General features: G+C 33.0%; 1 protein-coding gene across 3 annotated transcripts in view; it reads left to right on the top strand.

The window, feature by feature from the left end:
* The window catches only part of LOC150098264 (spatacsin), an 891,110-nt gene that overhangs the window by 586,513 nt on the left and 284,520 nt on the right, over positions 1–20,077 (top strand). For all 3 annotated transcript variants that reach the window (XM_090406151.1, XM_090406152.1, XM_090406153.1), the window contains exon 27: positions 15,058–15,281. In XM_090406151.1, the coding sequence (XP_090262277.1) occupies positions 15,058–15,281 (224 nt within the window). The remainder of the gene's footprint in view (positions 1–15,057; positions 15,282–20,077) is intronic.

Raw genomic sequence — 20,077 nt, 5'->3', positions numbered from 1 at the left:
CTGCTGCTAAATTTGTAGTGACAGAATGACGAATAATAAAAGAGGGGTGAAGTGAACAACAATATAGTTTTATTGCTTCCACCTTCCCTTGCTGTTTTGTTAGATTTGAAGTGAACATATGTTATCCACATTTCAACCAATTGCTTGTTGTTTATTGATTTTTATTACTGAAGGTTTCCCTCCTTCAACCAAGGCTCAGTATATCTTCAGAAGTGCTAAGTGATACTTGGACAAAGTGTGTCATGAGTTAACCCCAGTATTTATATATTTTTCGGAAACATTTTTTAATAATGGAAAAGTGGCTTAGAACTAGGACTTTGAAAAGAAAAGCAAATGAAACAGGTGATGATAACCCTAATTGTGATACACATGTTGTAACGGTGAGTAAATCTGATACTATTAAAGTAGAAGAAACAAGCAGTTCAAAGAAAAAATACAGTAGTAAATATAACAGTTCATATTTGGAATTCGGGTTTACTTGGTGTGGAGATGAAAGTGAACAGAAACCTCAATGTGTTTTGTGTTATGAAGTGTTCTCAAATGAGTGCATGAAACCTGCTAAACTCCGACGACATTTAGAAACTAAACATTGTGATGTGAAAAATAAGCCAGTTGAATTTTTTAAGCGACTCTCCTTCTTCTTCATGTAGCTTCCTCACTGAGAGGGTGCAACATCATGTCCTTCTAGTTCTCTCTGTTGGTGGCTTTCCTTTTTGTTTCTACATAGCAATGTGATCCTGTCCATGATCTTATATCTTCAAACCATGTCCTTTGTTTTTTACCTCTTGATCCTTATCCCATAATTTTGCCTTCTAAAACTGTTAGTATCCTCTGTCCTACTGAACCTCTCAGTACATGTCCTGTCAATCTCATCTTTCTCTTGATCATTTCCTGTAATAAAGATCCCTGTGTTCTCATTCTCATAGGGTGCTAAAGTGGCAAAGCTGTATAACTGAGAGGAGACCTCGACATAGCCTTTAAAGGAATGTGGAGAACCGACCATGGATTCTGACCTAATGTCCAGTCCTCATCTTCTCATGTTACACCCTGTTGGGTATCTACCTGGATACTGAACAGATGAGGATGGGCTGGCAATTTGGGATTTAGCCGACCAAATTGTATTCTTATTGGCTTAAACCAATATACAAAATGATAGTACAACATGACAAAATTTCATGTCGGTTGGGGCGTCGCCTGGTTAAACAAGGCCCCTGTTGTTTTTGCCAGGGAACCAGGGCGAACAGCGAAAGTAAGCTACTAGAACAGTTCTGAAAACACACCCAACTCAACATCACCAGAGTTAAAGATCAGTACTATTAACATAAGAAGTCTGAATGGCAAAGAAATGGAGCTAGCTGAGGAATTAGATTAGTACCAGATTGACATAATACGGGTGACTGAAACAAAAAAGACAAAAACTGGTGAGATCTTTCTGAACAATAAATACAAAATGTTATACTCAGGAAATGATAATCAAGGAAAAGAAGGAGTAGCCATAGTATTCAACACAAAATACAAGGCTAATCTTCTTGAATAGAAGGCAGTCTCAACTAGAGTGACGTGGGTAAATATCAGAATGGTGAATTGGACAATGAGACTTATTTGTGCCTATGGTCCCACAGAAGGTTCTACTAAGGTACAAGTGGAGGAATTTTTTTATGCTTTAGAGAAAGCAACTGACACAATGAAAAAGGAAAAGTTGGTCCTTGTTGGAGATCTAAATAGCAGAGCAGGAAATAATTGTCAGACATTCAAAAATATTTTGGGAAAATTTGGAGAAAAGAGCAAAGCTAATAATAATGGCAAATAGCTGTTGGATTTCTGCTCAGGGGACATGGACTGGTTATTACTAACACCATATTCCAACATAAAAATGTGCATAAATTTATATGGAGAGAAGAGGCAAGGAATAAGAAAAGTCTCATTGATTATGTTATTGTTGATAGTGACGTTTTCTCTCTGATGCAGGACACCAGAGTGTACAGAGGATTTGAAGTTGGAAGTGATCACTATTTAGTCTTGAGTAGGATAAAATTGAATTTCATATTGAAAAGAATAACATGTAAAAAAAGTTTTAAAGTGAATAAAAGTTGAGCAACTCTCAGATGTGAACTGTAGACTAAAATACACAAAGATTATTGAAGAAAAATGAAAGAGTTTGAGAACAGGAACCAAACCTTGGAGATTTAGTGGCAAGCCTTGAAGAAAGCCCTGATTGATTCAGCTAGAGAGGCATGTGGTGAAATTAGAACTCCATGGTGGACACAGGAAGTTAAAGAGGCAGTGAAGGAAAAGAAGAAAGCATATCAAAAGTTCCTAGCAAATAAGTCAGCTTGTGCTCTGAGAGAATACAGAGACAAATGTAAGGAAGCGAAACTAAAACTAGCTAAACAAAAGTCACCGGAGGACTTTGGCAAGAACATAGGAAATAAATATCAAGAAGGTGGTAAGATATTCTGGAGCTCGTTGAAGAAGCTTAGAAATGGAGGAAAGAGTGCTGTAAAAGAGTTAGAGATGATGAAGGTGACATGAAAACGGGAGAAAAAGATATCCTTGAAGTATGGAGTAATTACTTCGAAAAATTGCTAATTGAAACAAGCAGTGATAGCACAGTGGTAAAAAACACTCAACAGGCATACAGTCAGGAATACATATCCATACTTGAAGTAGAAAAAGCCATCAAAGGCTTGAAATGTGGAAAGGCAGCAGGAGTAGATGATATTCGACCAGAAATGCTGAAGTATGCTAGTATTAAAGTCTTACATGGCTGCACTGCATAGTTCAAACAGCCTGGACAGAGTGTCAAATTCCTGATGATTGGAGTAGAGCTCTAATAGTACCCATATATAAAAAGGGAAATAAAACTGAATGTGACAATTACAGAGGTATTTCCCTACTGAGTGTTCCTGGCAAGATCTATGCAAGTATACTGGAGAAACGGTAGAGAAGAATTGTGGAAGAAAAGCTTGGTGAAGAACAAGCTGGATCAGGCCAAATAGAGTCTGTCAGGATCAGATCTTTACTTCATGACAAATAGTTGAGAAAGCATGGAAATATAACAAAGATCTGTATTTAAGTTTTGTTGATCTGGAAATGGCATGTGACAAGGTGCCAAGAGAGAAGCTAATCAATACGCTGCAGTTATATGGTGTCAATGGGGCATTATATCAAGCAATACTTAGTCTTTATTTGAGTTGTAAATCAGCAATTAGAATTGAAGTACAGGAAAATGGTTTAATGTTAAATCTGGTGTGAGACAAGGATGTACTTTATCCCCTCTGTTATTCATTATCTATACGGATCACATTATGAACGAAAGTGGTATTAAACATGATATCAGAATTGGAGATGTTAATGTCAGCTCTTTGCTTTATGTGGACGATGTTATACTTCTAAATAAATAAATCCGCTACAAGTCTGCAAGATTCCCTGACTAAATTGAATAACTGTTGTGATAGATATGGTATGAAGGTCAGCAATAAAAAGACAACGACAATGAAAATAGGCAGAATCATTGAAAATGTCAACTGTGTTGTGAATGGAGAACCTGTGGAACAAGTAAAACATTTCCGCTACTTAGGCACGATTTTTACTGAAGATGGTAAATTAAATATAGAAATAGACAACAGAATCAGCAAAGCTGGTATGGTGGGAAGTCGATTGAATAAATTCATATGGAATAAGAGAGAAATTAGTCGAAACACTAAATTAGCTGTATACTAGACAGTGTTCAAACCAGTTTTAACTTATGGATCTGAGAGCTGGGTCAGAAGTAAAACACTTGACCAAAGACCAGAGACTGCAGATATGAGAGTCCTGAGAAAGATTAGAGGCATGAACAGATGACATCAATGGCAATATCATATTAAAAACGAGGATATTAGGAAAGAACTTGACATTGTCATCATCCAGGAATGCGTTAGCAGAGCTAATCTCAGATGGTATGGTCACTTAAACAGAATGGATGAGGAAAGATTAGCAAAACAAGTGTTCTCTGCCAGGTTGGCAGGAAAACGTCCCAGAGGAAGACCAAGATATAGGTGGATCGATACGGTACAAAGTGCTTTCGACCAGTGCTTCCCAAACTTCTGGATGTCAGGGCCCCCTTTGCAAAAATTAAAATATTTCACATCCCCCTCGAAAAAAAATCGTAATAGAGAGATATATTATTATAATATTTATTGTATTTATATTCAATACAAAATATACACAGCGAATATTGCAAAAATCAAATGCATATATTACATTTTTTGCCTCTTACCGTTTGGTTCTGAAGACGATGCGGGCTGTTCTGGTAAAATATGAAATGCTGTCCTTTTTTTTGAGTCTGTTGCTGCTTCTGATTGTTCGCAGGTTTTTTTTTTTATTTTTTGTCAGCCACTTATCTATCTCAGGGTTAAATTTTTTAACGTAGAATAGATCAAATAATAACACCACTTTCTGATACTGGCACACCACAGACTGATAACATGAAGTGAATATTACCTGAATAAGGGAATCCCCAGATCAGGAACATTTTTCTCTTTTGTAACTTTTCTCCCTTTACGGTAATTAAGCCTAACGCAAAAGAGACAGCAAAGGCAGGTTATTAAAACGTGCATATGATTGGTGCGGTATAAACAAAAGATCGTGCAACCGAAAGATAAAAGCATAGCTGACAATTGAGTTGAAATGCTAACTCTCTTCAACCAAATTCCATATGTGACAGTGACATAACATTCATTATGTATATATATATATATATATATATTACTTAGTTTTAACACGTTCAGCTGAAATTTATTTCCGCCTTGTTAAATCGAACTCACACACATCTAATTAATAACAATAGTTTTTAGTTAGATACTGTGTTTGCCCATGCAACATATGGTTTTGTTTCAGTCTAGTTTCTGTATGAGGGGACATGTGATTCATTAATTAGTGTGTTTTTATCCTGTTGCCTCTAATTGCCCTATTTGTTGAGATATATATTACACAGACTCCTCATACCTTATTCATTGGCATAATAAAAGTACTTGTTTTTATTGCCTCTGCAGTATAGTGGCTGTTAGGGAGGGTGTGTTGTTTACCACTGCAAGTGAGTTGCTATCTCCCCACATGAACTTGTTTAAGCTTTTTTTCATGTGTGAAGTATATGCGAAACTTTTATTGGTAACAGAAAACTAGCTCGGATGACAGTGATAATATAAAACGAGTTTTGATATGTATATAAAGTCAATATCAACAGTCCCTGATTACGAACACATGATGAAAGGGACAGGAAGATTTGGAGCTTCCCTGGAGAGCATTCGATGTAAATACAATTGACCACTGCTTTGCAATGAAACATATGAATAAGCAATATTTACTAATATTCTTTACGTGCCGAAATACCCAGGAAGCAAAGTTTGTGAACCAACACCTATGTGTGAATTTTTCCATTAAAATATAAAAAATAACAAAAAAAAAAGAAAAAGAAATAACAAATAATAAAAGTTAAATACGTTTCTTTTAAAATAAAAAATCTACTTAGTCTTAAAACATTTTAAATTTGTTTTCATTATTTCACGGCCCCCCTCAACAAAGCCTACGACCCCCAAAGGAGCACAGTTTGGGAAGCGCTGCCTTAGATGATAGAAATATAAGATCTGATAATGTTGAAGTCTTGACAAGTAACAGACTGATTTGGAGGACAATTGTAGATAGGAAGTTAGTAATGATGTAAATTTTTCATGCAGTACTATCATATCCTGTACACCCCTTGAGGGTACATGTCAGGAATTTGATGATGATGATGTGTTCGCATGCTCTGTAGGACATCTGTATTTGTCACATGTTCTGTCCATGTGTTTTTCAGAACTCTCCTATAGCACCACATTTCAAAGGCCATTATCTTTTGCCTTACTTTCTTCTTGAATATCCAGGACTCACTTCCATATGTGAAAATTGGCCACACTAATGTTCTTATCATTCTTTTCTTTGTCTCAATACTCACAGAACTTCTGAGCAAATCTTTATTTTTCCAGAATGCATCTTTAGCTATGGCTGTTCTTATTTTTATTTCTTTATTTTGCTTTCCATCTGCAGTAAAGTAGGTGACTAAATATTTGTATTCTGTTGTATGTTCAATTTTCATATTTTTTATGAATATGTCTGGCTCGGATCTGCTTTCTTTTGAGATTTTCATAAATTTGGTCTTTTTTGCATATATATCTAATCCAAATTCTCCACCTTCAAATAGTAGCTGCAGTGATTTGATTAATTTTTTTTCTGTTTTCTGCTATTAGAATGGTATCATCAGCATATCTAAGATTCTTGTATTTTATACCATTGATACTAATTCCTATTTTTTGTTTTTCAATCTTTTTCATCAGTGTCTCACTGTAGATATTAAATAGATTTGGTGAAGGGATACAATCTTGTATCCATCACAGCGACTCTTAAGGACATTAAATCATGGGAAAGATATAGTTTCAGCCATGGGTTCCATTAATAACAAGGCAGTAAGGGTGCTGCCTTGCACCCTTACTGCCTTGGAAGCATTCTGGGAAACATCCTATCTCTTAAGTTTGCACATAGTGAAAAAAAACAGGAAAACCTCATTCTATCGTGGAAAATTTGTTACTTCCAGCTATAAAAGATGTGGTAAAAACTATGTTTGGCAACAAGTTACTAAAATATGTTGATTTGATTCCTCTTTCAAATGACACTGTCGGTCACAGAATTAATGATATGGCAGGTGACATAGAATCGCAGTTAATCGAAAGAGTTAAGAAGACCCCTTATTATGTGTTACAAATAGACGAGACTACTGATGTTACAAATGATGCGCAGTTAATATGCTACATAAGATATGTGCATGATAACAACATTCATGATGATATTCTGTTTTGTAGAACTTTGCCATCCTGAACAACTGGAAAAGAAATATTTCACACTCTCAAAATCACTGTCACTACATCACACATTCGATCTTGAATAGTTAAATACAGCAATAAGTATTAAATTATGTTCACCGGAAATAAGTTCGCTACTTCACACTAGGCCTAGAAAAGATAATCTTACCAGCATAAGCTGTATAGCTTCTTCACATCGAGAATCCTAAGAATGCACCTAAATTCTTGTTGACTTTCACTTTGAGACTACACAAACTTAAAGGAAACTTCTGTTTCCATAACTGATAATTAGACTCGGGAGAATATATCCTTTTTCACTGGTTCAACTTAACTTCCCATATCATTCTTTTCTTTTCTTATTCTTATTATCCCTTATCCTGCATTATTCCACTGCAAGGTGATAGGAAATTATAATAGAATCAGAACTCCGAAAAAGGTAAGTCACAGTGCCAAGCGATTCCCAGTCCTTCCTATTTTGTTCACACCATGTCAATCGGTCACCTTCCTTGCCTGTTTCTTACTCTGTGTGTCTCCTTTGTGTGTCACTTCTTTTTCATATACTACTCATGAAATCCTACTCTCCTTTCCCGCCAAATTCTGGTTCTAACTGGTTTAGTTCATATCCAACTGGCTTCGTGTGTCCTGTACAGTAACACGTGCTAAGGCACACGCTGTTTAAAAATAACATAATTTCTCATAGCAGCCAATCAAGTGTTATCTTAAGGAATTTCTCGGATACATTAAAATTGCACATATTACAATTTTTAACATTATATTAAAGGAATTAATTTCACAAAATAAATGATATTTTAATACACAGCTTTTCATAACTGTAATTTATCCCAAAAATATATAAATAATTAAATATTGATTAATATAACTTGAAAGAAATTACATAAATAGCATATTATGAGTATGAGACTATTAGTTTAAAAAAAAAACTAATTTTGCTCAGGGAATGGTAGATTATGTTGGACTCTGAATGAAGTATTAATAATTTCCAATTCTCTTCATTCAGAATCCAACAGTAACAAGTTATAGATCTGGTTGATTGGTTTGTAGGTAGTAGCAAGTTTGTATTTCTTCATAATTTTTGAAAAACATTCGGAGATCCCTTTGACATAGGAATCCTTATGGGCTTGTTCTTGTCTAGGTTGATGTGTGGGGAAGTGACTGATGATTTTTTGAGTTGTTTTAAGATTGTATCCATTTAGTATGGCTTTATTTTCGATTATTTCCAATTCTTGGTTTAGAGATTCTTCAGAGGAGTAGAATCTGTGTGCTCTGGTTATTAATGATTTAATAGTGCCAAATTTTTGAGATGGATGATGAGCAGAAGAATTGTGAATGTAGCGACTTGAAAATGTTGGCTTGCGATAGACAGAAGCGGAGATGAAAATTGTCATACAAAATTGTGTAAAATAATTTTTATATATGTTATCTTATTTTAATGTAATCTTTTTTTTTTTCCCCTCCAGATATATTTTAATTTAATTCTGTAAATGCTACTGCACGCATATTGGGATTCCATTGTAATCATGCACCCTAACTGTATGTTATTCCTAGTATTGTTTGAATTAACTGTACTGAAGATGTCCTAAGATACTTAGGATGAAATATTTACTTATTAAAACTTATTACTGTGGTTATTACATGTATTTGTTTAGTCATGAATTCTCCACAGGTTTCATCGTACAATAAAATATTATTTATTTGTTTAATAAAAATTAAAACTTTGTTCAGTGATGATACACTTTTAATCGTTTACTTCCATTGATTAATTATGTTTCTATATGTATTCAGAACATGCTTTTAGATTTATTATGTTATAAATGGTACAGTTTTTCTCAAATGTTGGTAATTCTTACATAGGTTTTTAAAAAAAATTACAAAAAGTCAAGTCAAAACGACGTATAGGGAAATAAATTAAAAACACTATTTTTGAAGTAAAACTTTAATTCCAACATTCTAAAATGTTATTGTTTTTTGCTTTTCGTTTGCAAAATCGTCGATAACATTGTTGAAGTCTATTTCATCATTCAGTCGCTGTTTTATAGACAGTATGACAAGAATTCTTAAACGGCCCAAAAGTGCTGCCTGGGGTGTATTCCTCCTCCCCCCCCCCCCAGCTACGCCTTAATGGTAACTTGGTGGTCCATAGAATGGTTTTAGGCATTTTACTGGTCCTTGGGCTTAGAAAGGTTGAGAAACACTGGTGTAGATTGATAACCAAACTAGTTGCGTTATTTACTTACCGCAACTAGTTTGCTTTAAGTAAATTGGAAGTAACATAAAGCTTTGCTTAAGGCAGTTTCAGGAATGCTTTATTTATGTCATTTACTCACATATACTAACGTGTTTATTTTTGGGAAGAGACACAATAAATACATTGTGCAGCAAAAAAAGGGTCAAATATCGTAGAATAGTAAAAGAAATTCCAAGTAACACAGTACACATAAAGACAAGTGACACAAAGGTCGCTCCGCCACAATTAATCTGTTAACAGCTCTAAAATCGCTATTCAGGAATTAACGTTGGACGGGAGTAATTGCATGGTAAAAGGTAGAATGCCGATGAAGTTTTGATGAAAAATGCAAGGGTGGTCTGGCTATTTCATCCACCTCGACCGGTAGGGTGAGAGGTTAAATGTTGTTCATACGCACGCATAACAACTGATAATTTAGTTACCATTATTTGGCTAGTATTTGTAAAGCAGTATACAAGCATATATACCTAATTATATGGTTAAAGTAGTTGTTGCAGTCGGTAAGAATATATTTTTCCAATGAATTTATTATTCTTATTTTACTGTTACTCATTGATTTTAATGAAAGAAAGATATTACTGTTTCGTTTCTATTTTTGTATTTTTTTAGCTTTTAACGTAATTATTTATTTTATTTATCATCATCATTGTCAAATTCCTGATATATACCTTCTAGGGGTTGTACAGGATATGATAGTACTAGATGAAAAATTACACCAAAATAAAAAATGATGGTATTTTATATATTTATATGTTTATTTTGGATTTAATAAATATTTATTTTGCTTTTGGTAGTATAATACACATAATGATGCCAAGAAAGTTTGAATCCGGAGCTAGTAAAAGAAAACGACTTAGAGAAAAGGAAAAACAGCTAAATAGTCAAAAAGGGGGCAATTTTATCTTTCTTATGTTCTTCTGAAAATGAAGGAAGTGAAGAATTTCATAGAACTTGAAGTTGTACCTCAAACTTCTTGGAATCGAAGTTGAAATGAAGAACATCAAAATAATGTTGGAAACATAGAAGAGAGAAAGACGTAACTGAAACAAATCAAGAGGGTTTTCAAGAAAATTTTCAATCACAGTCTGTACTTACCAACAAGCAAGCTATCTCTTATCCTAGAAATATATACACGTTTGCACAAGAATAATGTTTAATTTGCCAAATATTTCGGTCTGAATATTACAGACCATCTTCAGTGGCTACATAGGAATAGTTTTAAAAAACAAAGTGAAATTCAAACAATTGATCATTCTCACATAGAACGAGCCATATGATGTGCATGTGTGAATGATCAATTGTTCGTATTCCACTTTGTTTTTTAAAACTATTCCTATGTAGCCACTGAAGATGGTCTGTAATATTTAGACCGAAATATTTGACAAATTAAACATTATTCTTGTGCAAACGTGTATATATTTCTAATCATTATGTCACATCTTTTATCCTACCAATATAGCAGTCTGGCCAATTAGTATTAATGAACAATTTATCAAGCATATTTTAATAAATATGCCACAGAATGTTCGTAAAATCGAAAATTAAAAAAAAAGAATACACAGAATGCAATAGAATATATGTTAGAATTGTAAATGAATCACATTTTTATTGTAAAAAGGTGAATGAAACAAAGCAGAAACGAGAGTGGCCAATTTTTTCAAAAACCAGCAAAGCAATTACTGCTTTGTTTGTAAATCGTTTTCTAAATCAAATAATAGCTTAATGAAGGGTTTTAATGACTGGAGAAATATAACACAAACCTTATATTATTATGAGCATTCTACTGAGCATATACAAGCAATGTACACATATTGCAAAAGAAAATAAAGTTATGTAAATAGTCGAATTGATTCTGAATTGATGAAACAAGTACAATCTGAAGAAAATTATTGGATAGAATAATTTTCTTCAGATTGTTTTGTTTCAGACTGTTTCAAAGAATAATAGCTACCATTAAGTTACTAAGTAAACTAGGGGCTAACATTTCGAGGCAATACAAATTATATTTTTTCTGATTCTTGCAGAACTTATTTATCGTGTTTATTTAAGTGAATTTGGTGATTTTTTTAAAACATCACATGAAAAACTGTGGTTCTAGCAGATCAAATTATCTTCCTTACCACACTTGTGATGAATTCATAGCGTTACTAGCTAATAAAATGAGAAATTTTAATATCAGAAATTAAGGAAGCTGCTTATTTTGCATATTTTGCAATAATACTCAATTCAATGCCAGACATTGCCCATAATGACCAACTAGCTATTATATTCAGGTATGTTACTACAAATTCCGACGTTAGAGATACATTTATTGAGTTCATCAGTATTACACAACATAATTCCTTATATTTAAAAGAGGTAATATTAAAAAAAATAGAAGAATTATCTTTGGAGATAAAAATGTGCAGAGGGCAAAGCTATGATAACACTGCCAATATGAAAGGTGTCTATACAGGTTTACAAGCTGGTTGAAAAAACATAGTCCCTCTGCACATTATATACCATGCTCTAGTCATTCCTTAAATTTAATTGGCAACTATGCTGTGGAATCTTGTAATTGTATACAATTTAATTATATAATGTAATTATATACATTTATTTAAAATGTATATAATTACTTTTCATCTTCAACAAGAAGATAGGGTATACTCCTTAAACATTTAGATAAAAAATCTTTAACAGTTAAAAGACTAAGTGAAACGAGGTGGACTGCAAGAGCTGATGCTATGTTGGCTTTGAAACGTGGATATAAACAAATTAAAGAGGCATTACTTGAACTATTCATTTCTCCTCATGAAAAACCTATTTCTAAATTAGAGAGCTCATCATTGGCTGAACATTTTGACAATTCAGAACCTGCAATTTTGACAGTTGTGTGGGATAAAATGTTACAACAAATCAATGCTACTAGTAAATCTCTACAAGATCCCAATATGGATTTGTTGTTAGCTAATATTTTGTTACATTCTTTAGTTGGTTTTATTTTATATATAAATAGTTTTCCTGCTTTAAATGAGGAATCAAATTTATTAACAGATGAGACAAAATTTAAAAATGAGAAGGAAAGAGTGAAAAAAAATGTGTGACGAAGTTTCACAATGTAACGTTGAGATTATATTTCATGGGAAAGAAAATTTCATTGTTAATACTTTTAATGTCATTTGTAATAAGCTAATTTAGGAAATTAATGAAAGAGCAAAAAGCTATTTAGACATGTTAGATATATTTGACATTTTTTTGAAGAAAGATATAGATCAAGACAAGTATACAAGACTAGTGTTAACAAAATTTTACAAATTTATTGGACTGATATTGACTCAGAAAAATTTATTGATGAAGTTAAGCAAAAAAAATGTGTGACGAAGTTTCACAATGTAACGTTGAGATTATATTTCATGGGAAAGAAAATTTCATTGTTAATACTTTTAATGTCATTTGTAATAAGCTAATTTGGGAAATTAATGAAAGAGCAAAAAGCTATTTAGACATGTTAGATATATTTGACATTTTTTTGAAGAAAGATATAGATCAAGACAAGTATACAAGACTAGTGTTAACAAAATTTTACAAATTTATTGGACTGATATTGACTCAGAAAAATTTATTGATGAAGTTAAGCAATTTTTGATAATGATAAAGGAAGAAAATTGTTCAATTAAAAATATGTACAAATTTATAAACAATGGGTTAAAGTCTACTTTTCCAAACATAGAAACAATTTTAAAAATATTTTTGACAATACCTATTTCAATGCAAGTGCTAAATGCCCATTTTCACTGTTGAAACGAATAAAAAACTATTTAAGAGGCAACTTGCACCAAAATAAAACAAGTCACCTCTTGTTATTATGCATTGAATCAGATATAATGGATTTGATTAATTATGATGACATCAAACGAGGGTTTGAAAAGTTTCGTAAATTTCCAATAGACGGCGACCCAATTCATTCATTCATACCAGTGTCAGCATGTATCATCTTTTTTTATGAACCCTGGCAAAATTTTAGCCGCATGCGACGCGTAGTTCTCATTCGGCAAACATTTAAAATGACCATGTTCACATTTTTCACAAAAATGGAGAAAAACGAGTTTCATGCAGTGATAAAACACTTATTTGAAGAAGTAGACAGCCACTCAGATCAAAACCAAGTTAGATGCAGTTCATGGGGACTCTGCACCAGCATTAAAGACTATTTATTTTTGGATAAATGAGTTTTAATGTTGTCATAAGTCCATCGAAGATGAATTGCACTCCGGATGCCATACTGAGGTCACTACGAAGGAAATTATTGACAAAATCCATGGTATCGTTATGGAAAGACTGCTGAGTGGAAGTGCATGAGATTGCTGTGATTGTAGGCAACTCATCTGAATGGATGTATAATAACCTGCACGAAAAATTGCACATAAAAAAAGCTCTATGTATGATGGGTGCTGTGAAATTACTTGCTAGCAAGAAGATGGGGGCGAAACATTTTTTGCACCATAGTTTCCTGTGTATATGCTTATTCATTTAATGTCAAATGCATTCTGTATTAAACTTAAGAAACTAATATTTCATTAACAAAAGTACAGTGCAGGCTCCTTCTGTTTCTCTCTTCTCCCCCTTCCTCCACACATCAATAATTTCATTTTTCTGTGCTCATTATAAATTAAGTGTTTTATGAATTTCATGATGTTACCAAGAGTACTGTTAGGACAAAATTCACATATCCTGCACTTGATGGTGCTTTTTCGCATTCATTCATCATGGGAAAGCATCATTCTAGGAACCTCTAGTATCCAAAAAATTCCACTATTTGAAGATGTTTCTCAGGCTATTTAGATAATGTAGAATTCACTATAAACAAACATATTCCATAAATGAATAAAATTCTAGCCATGAACATTACATTGCATACTTAGAATCTAGTTAGCTCCTGATGCTCTAGCCAAGTGTTCCTAATTATCAAACTTAAGCATTATGTTAATTAAATTATCCTTTTTTAACTTTTGATTTATCAGCTAATATGAGTAGCAAAAAAAATCCTCATTCACTTTTTTTTTTTAAATAACCTCACTTTTAAATCATTGTTCCCTGTTACTTAAACACTTCAGAATTTCTTTAATTTTCTATATAGTTATACTTAGAACACTAACTCTGGGCAGGCCAGCTGTATTTGAATAATACTTTCTTATGCTCTCACTATGTGAACTATCCCTGATCTCTCTCTCTGTTCTTAAGTTACAGAAGTCTAAGAGAGAGTGAATCCTTTTTCTTGAATTTGTGTTAAACATAGTTTCAACCGTATGTGCTGTCATTAAAATACATTAGAATCTCACTCCGATGTGATTCATCCACCAAAAACCTGCTATTGTAATTGGAGTTATGACTAGAATTATCTACCAACAGTTGCTGTTTTAATTTCATAAACAGCTTTGTTCTGCTAAATCACTTACAGTATAGCTTTTTAACTTGTGAAAGTCATCAAGTTTATTATGGAGGCACTGGCATAACTTTCTGTGCATACATCTAGTATGCTAAAATGGCATTCTTATTCTGTATGTACTGTATATGAAATCGATTGATATAAAGGGACTAATTCTTATTCACTCTAGTTAATGCCTCTTTTTTTTTTTTTTTTTTTTAAATTTTGTCAGTTTTGGTGCTAAACATTTGTTTGGTACTGTAATAACACAGAATATTTCAAACTAATATGTATTATTAAATACCCAAAATACATTAAATTGTCTATACATTTGCAATTATAATTATTATATTGTTTTGAGTTATCTAGAAGTTCATTATCTTCTACATTAGAGTCAAGAATATTTTGTATCATTAACTAAAAGAATAAGAAAGTATGTTTTTTTTTTGAGCCACTTATTTAATCAATGAATTTGATCTCTGACTAAAAATGGAATATTATGCTTTCAGTTAAAGTACCAGATTTTAACAAACTTTATCATTTGCTGCAACATTTGAAAGATATTGAAGTATCTGTAAGGATGAAACAGCTACTTTTAGAGGAAGATTCTCCTGATTATATTGAAGAATGTTGGCATGTTGTGCAACAGTTACAGCAGGGTTCCCATTATGAAGAAGCTAAAATATTTGCTCAGAAAGCAAATCTTCCAGTTGATACTATCATCACCAATCAGGTAATTTGGAATTAAAAAAATCTGATTATCATGTACTGAATGTTAACACATTCGCTGCCATGCTACTTCGGCATAGTTTGTTCCCGTATGCCGAGCAATTTCACTTCTTCAAGGTCAGTACGGTACTCTCGTTGCCGGCAGTCAGCGTCATATGAGTATACTCGTAGTTGGCTTGTGCAGAGCATATACCATCTATGAGAATACACAGTTTTGATGCTAGCTTCACAAGCCAAGCATTTTCACTTCTTCAAGGTCAGTATGGTAATCTCATTGCCGGCGGTAAGTGTCATACAAGTATACTCGTAGTTGGCAGCGAACGTGTTAAGCCATTTTTTTTAATGAGATTGCTAAAGTAGAATGTGTGTGGTGATGATGTATTCAGACAGCACGTGGAAAATAGATTAAGAAATCAAGTGTTGAGAAATTTCTCTCTCCCTCTCCTTCTTTCTGTAAAATTTATTTAAATTTTTCTCAAAGCACATGCTGCTTTTTTAGGTTCAGTTATGTTCACCTATCATAAAAAAAATATTCCCTGTAGTAGATTCCAACTATATATGTGCATATATTTTTATTTACTACTCCCTCTGCATTCTGAATAGTTGCACACTTAAATTCAAAATTAAAAGAAAACTTTGAAACTAAACTCTTAGTAAGCCTTGCACACAGATTCATATCCCAGGATATCTCATATGTAATCTCACTTCTAAATTTCCCTTTTTAAACTCATTAAACCCATTAAGAAATGGAGTTTTCAAGCAATTTTTAACCAAAAAAAAAAAATCTTTCATTTACAAGTTAGACAAATATATATATCAAATCAACTATTTCACTATGGTATTCTTCAGATTTCAACAAGAAAAGGTTTGGTACTAGGGCCACTACTCTTTAATTTGTATATCAGTAACATAGGGAAAGATTTAAGAAGGATATTCAGTTGTTTGCTGATGATGCAAAATTGGGGAGAGCAATAGTTGATAAAGGTGATGTAGATATCCTACAGGATGATTTAAATAAATTGGCATTGTGAGCAAAGGAAGGTGATTGTCAATTTAATGTTGCAAAATGTAAGGTTTGAAAAGGTTGTATATGGTGTATCATATTGATGGTATTAGATTGCAGGAAATTGATGAATTTCTTATATAGGGAAAGATATGAAGTGCCATGTTCTTGTAACTTATCTTACTATGGACAAACAGAAAAATCTATCAACACCATATCATTCTTATCAAACCTCAAATCTGGCCTTGCACAACATAGAATTGAAAATGCTAATCACGGGATCCAGTGGCAAAACACTAAGCTACTGCATAGATCCATATATAAACATGAACATTTATATAAAGAAAGTGCTGAAAGCCTTACGTCATAGACCCAATCTTAATCGGAACGACTCTCACTATTCCAAAAGTCTGGGAAATTGTTATCCTCAATTGTATAAAATAAATTTATCTGTTATATTTTAATTTAATTTAATTACAGCCCAATAGGTTTCATTCATAAACATGCTACTGTGTACGTAGAGGGATTACAATTTAAGCATGCATGCTAATGTTTTTTTAATGTAATTCCTATTGTTGTGTGATAACTGTACTGAAGATGTCTTATGATGCATGAGATAAAATATTTACATATTAAAAAATTAATTACTGTGGCATATGTGTGATTTTATAGTTAGGAAATTGATGAAGCTAGAGACTGGGCAGATAATGGTGGACAAAGAGTTGAAGTTCAGAGGGCATATTGCAAAAGTTGGTAAAATAGCTCAAAGGATTACTTGTATGTTGAAAAACATGCTATCAAGTAAAGATAGTTATTATCCCTCTTTATAAGGCTGTGATTCAGTTACCTCTTTGACTACTGTACACAGATTTGTTCATCTTGTGTTTCTTGGGGACCAGGAGATGGTAGAATGGATTCAGAGATGAGTGACCAAGATGGTGACAGGTCTGTGGAATACTCCCTACAATGATAGGTTGAAGGTTTGTGGGTTACAAAGTTTTGATAGGTGGAAAAGAGGAATTGAAACTTTTCATTTGCATCAATTTTGTAAAACCCATGCAAATGAAAAGTTTCAATGTATGACAAAAATTCAGAGAACTAGGGGCCATTCTTGGAAGTTGTGTAAGAGTGTGGTTAGTGAGGGAGTGTGCAGACCAGACTGGAATGGATTGCCAGAATTGGTTGCGAGTTCCCTGATGGTGAATGGATTCATGGAGAGGTATGATAGGATTTGTGTGTATAATGGTTAATTTGGTCTCCCACGATGAGTCTCTGGACTTCATGGAGATGTCATAAAATAATAATAATTATAATATATGAAAGTAGAAGTAAACTCCATTGAATAAACTATAATGACCATATCATTACTTTAGAATGAATTAAAACTTTTTATGTAAAAGTCTCGACATTCTTTTTAAAACCTTATCAACAGTCTTATCACTTCAAAACAGCAACTTTGCATTCTATATGAAGCTTCTGAAGAAAATCACATATTTGACTGAGAATCCTAAATAAACAAACTTTACCAGGCCTATTTCTGTATGAACTGAAAATCAATAAAGTTCCTTTTCAACTTTAACTGAAATAAATCCTATATGTAGTACAAACTTTATAACAAGGATATGCATTCCCAGTCTTCTATTTCTAACTTTTCTTTTAATTTCTCTCCTAGTCTTCATATATATATATTGAAGACACAAAAACTAAACAGTTTTCTCTTGCTGTGTTCCTTTCCTGCTCCCAAAACAGCTGAACACTTAACAACATTCAATAACATTTGTTTCACTTCTGGGCATGCTCAGAAATGCAACGGAGAAGCTTCCGCTGAAGCCCTCCATCATGCACTGCCATTACTGTTTTCCAACACTGAACTTGAAATAATAAAGTTCATCTTCATAATGCAGAAAAGTTTATTTAATTATAATTTCACAATGAAACAGCCAAAAACTATAACAGTTCTTCATTTCACACTGAGGTAAGTTCATTTAATTATTGAATTAGCAATGTGAATTATAGCAGTGACTTTTGCATCCCTCATTATTGACAACCTATCGTAAACATTTGTCTACACAAACATCACCAATATCACAAAATGTTTAATAGCTAATACAAAATAATAACTATGCTAAACAGCTAATTTTAATAAATTTATTTCACATCTAAGCAAGACTTTAGCAACTATTTAACATATTTAATCAAAATGTCAAAATTATACTTAACAATAAAATAATAGAACAGGTTAGAGAATTCAAATACTTAGGAAATATAATCTCGCAATACAATACTGATTCACGATTGGAAGCAAGACTACAAATTTACAATAGAATGAATGGCATAATTAAAAGAAATTTTGGAAAACAAACGACTAAAGAAACTCAATTAAGATTACATAATGTGACCTCTAAACCATCTCTCAAATTTGGAAGTGAAACCTGGATTCTAAAACAAGAAACAGACAAAGATTGGAAGCAGCATAGATGAAGTTTCTAAGACCTCTCCTGGGACTCACTAAACACAGAAATTAGAGAACGATTAGATACAAAGAACATCATACAAGAAATAGAAGAATATCAGCAAAATTGGCTGCACCACTTAGAAAGGATGAATAATAACAATAGGATTCCCAAACTAGCATATAAATATAAACCTACAGGAAGACGAGACTGCGGACGTCCAAGACTAAGATGGAAAGACCAACTTCATCTGCAGAAGAGGACAAAAAAAGCCTATACCTGAATTGCTCAGACGATGACGAACTCTAATTCATTAATATATTTTAAACTTGTGGGATATCTGAATTTTAATATAATATTCTACAATGGCCCAACCCTAAGAATGAAAAAAAAAAATTATTTTTTTTAACTAAAAATTTTTAGAAGTTCCCTATATGATTCAAAGGTGATCTTACAATATAATTACTAAATCTAGATATACATTTATAAGGATGCTCATCAGTAATTTCACTATCTCCTTCATGACCATTCCATTTAGATTTAGATGATATTTTAGAATTTTCTTTCATCTGTTCATCCAAGAATTTCTGAAACTCCTTCTTGAGCCTATTAGATTGTGCTATAATAAACCTTTTTGGATACCTAACATCCACAATCTTATGTCATGGGAGACATCTTTTTTAGAACTCTATATGATCCAGATTCTCCTATTCCTAGTTTACCTTTACTCCTCTAGAATTTTGAATTTTCTTCCTTTTAAGTCATATATATCAGTCCCATACACAAGCAATAGAAGTACTTATAGCACATCAGTGCCATGTGTGGGGTGCAGGATTGGTTAAGAATAAATTTGCTGACATTTTTCTTAATAGTTGGCAGTTACATTTGTTGGGGAACACTTTTTGAGGAAGACTATAAACCAGAGGAGAAAATGAGGGAAAGATGGAATAAAAGAGGAGAATAACATTTGATTTGTTTCCATTTGTACTGAAAAGGGATGTTGGACAGCCGCTCTTGTTTTAAGGAGGCCTAACAGATGGTACTAGAATGGTTGCCATTTCAGTGTTTACATTTAGAAGTACATGTAAGAAAAACAGAGGTCTGAAACAGTGTCTGGATGATAGAGGTGGAAGTGAGTTGGTAAGGGAGGGATCATCATTGAGCCAAACTTCTCCCCTCTAAACAACATTCAGAACTATTAGGTAAGTCACCACTGCTCATGGCCTAAACAGCAATATAAATGATGTGCACCACCTACAATCATCTAAACCAGAACTACTATTGCTTTCAGAGTCCCAACTGACAACCTCAACTGCCCAAACTACACATTACACAGCTCTTTCC

This window comes from Typopeltis vanoorti, chromosome 16 (assembly GCF_054136105.1).
Source record: "Typopeltis vanoorti isolate ZY-2024b chromosome 16, IOZ_Tvanoo_1.0, whole genome shotgun sequence".
Classification (NCBI taxonomy): domain Eukaryota; kingdom Metazoa; phylum Arthropoda; class Arachnida; order Uropygi; family Thelyphonidae; genus Typopeltis; species Typopeltis vanoorti.
Note: the sequence above shows the minus strand (reverse complement) of the source record. Positions and strands in the feature narration are given on the sequence as shown.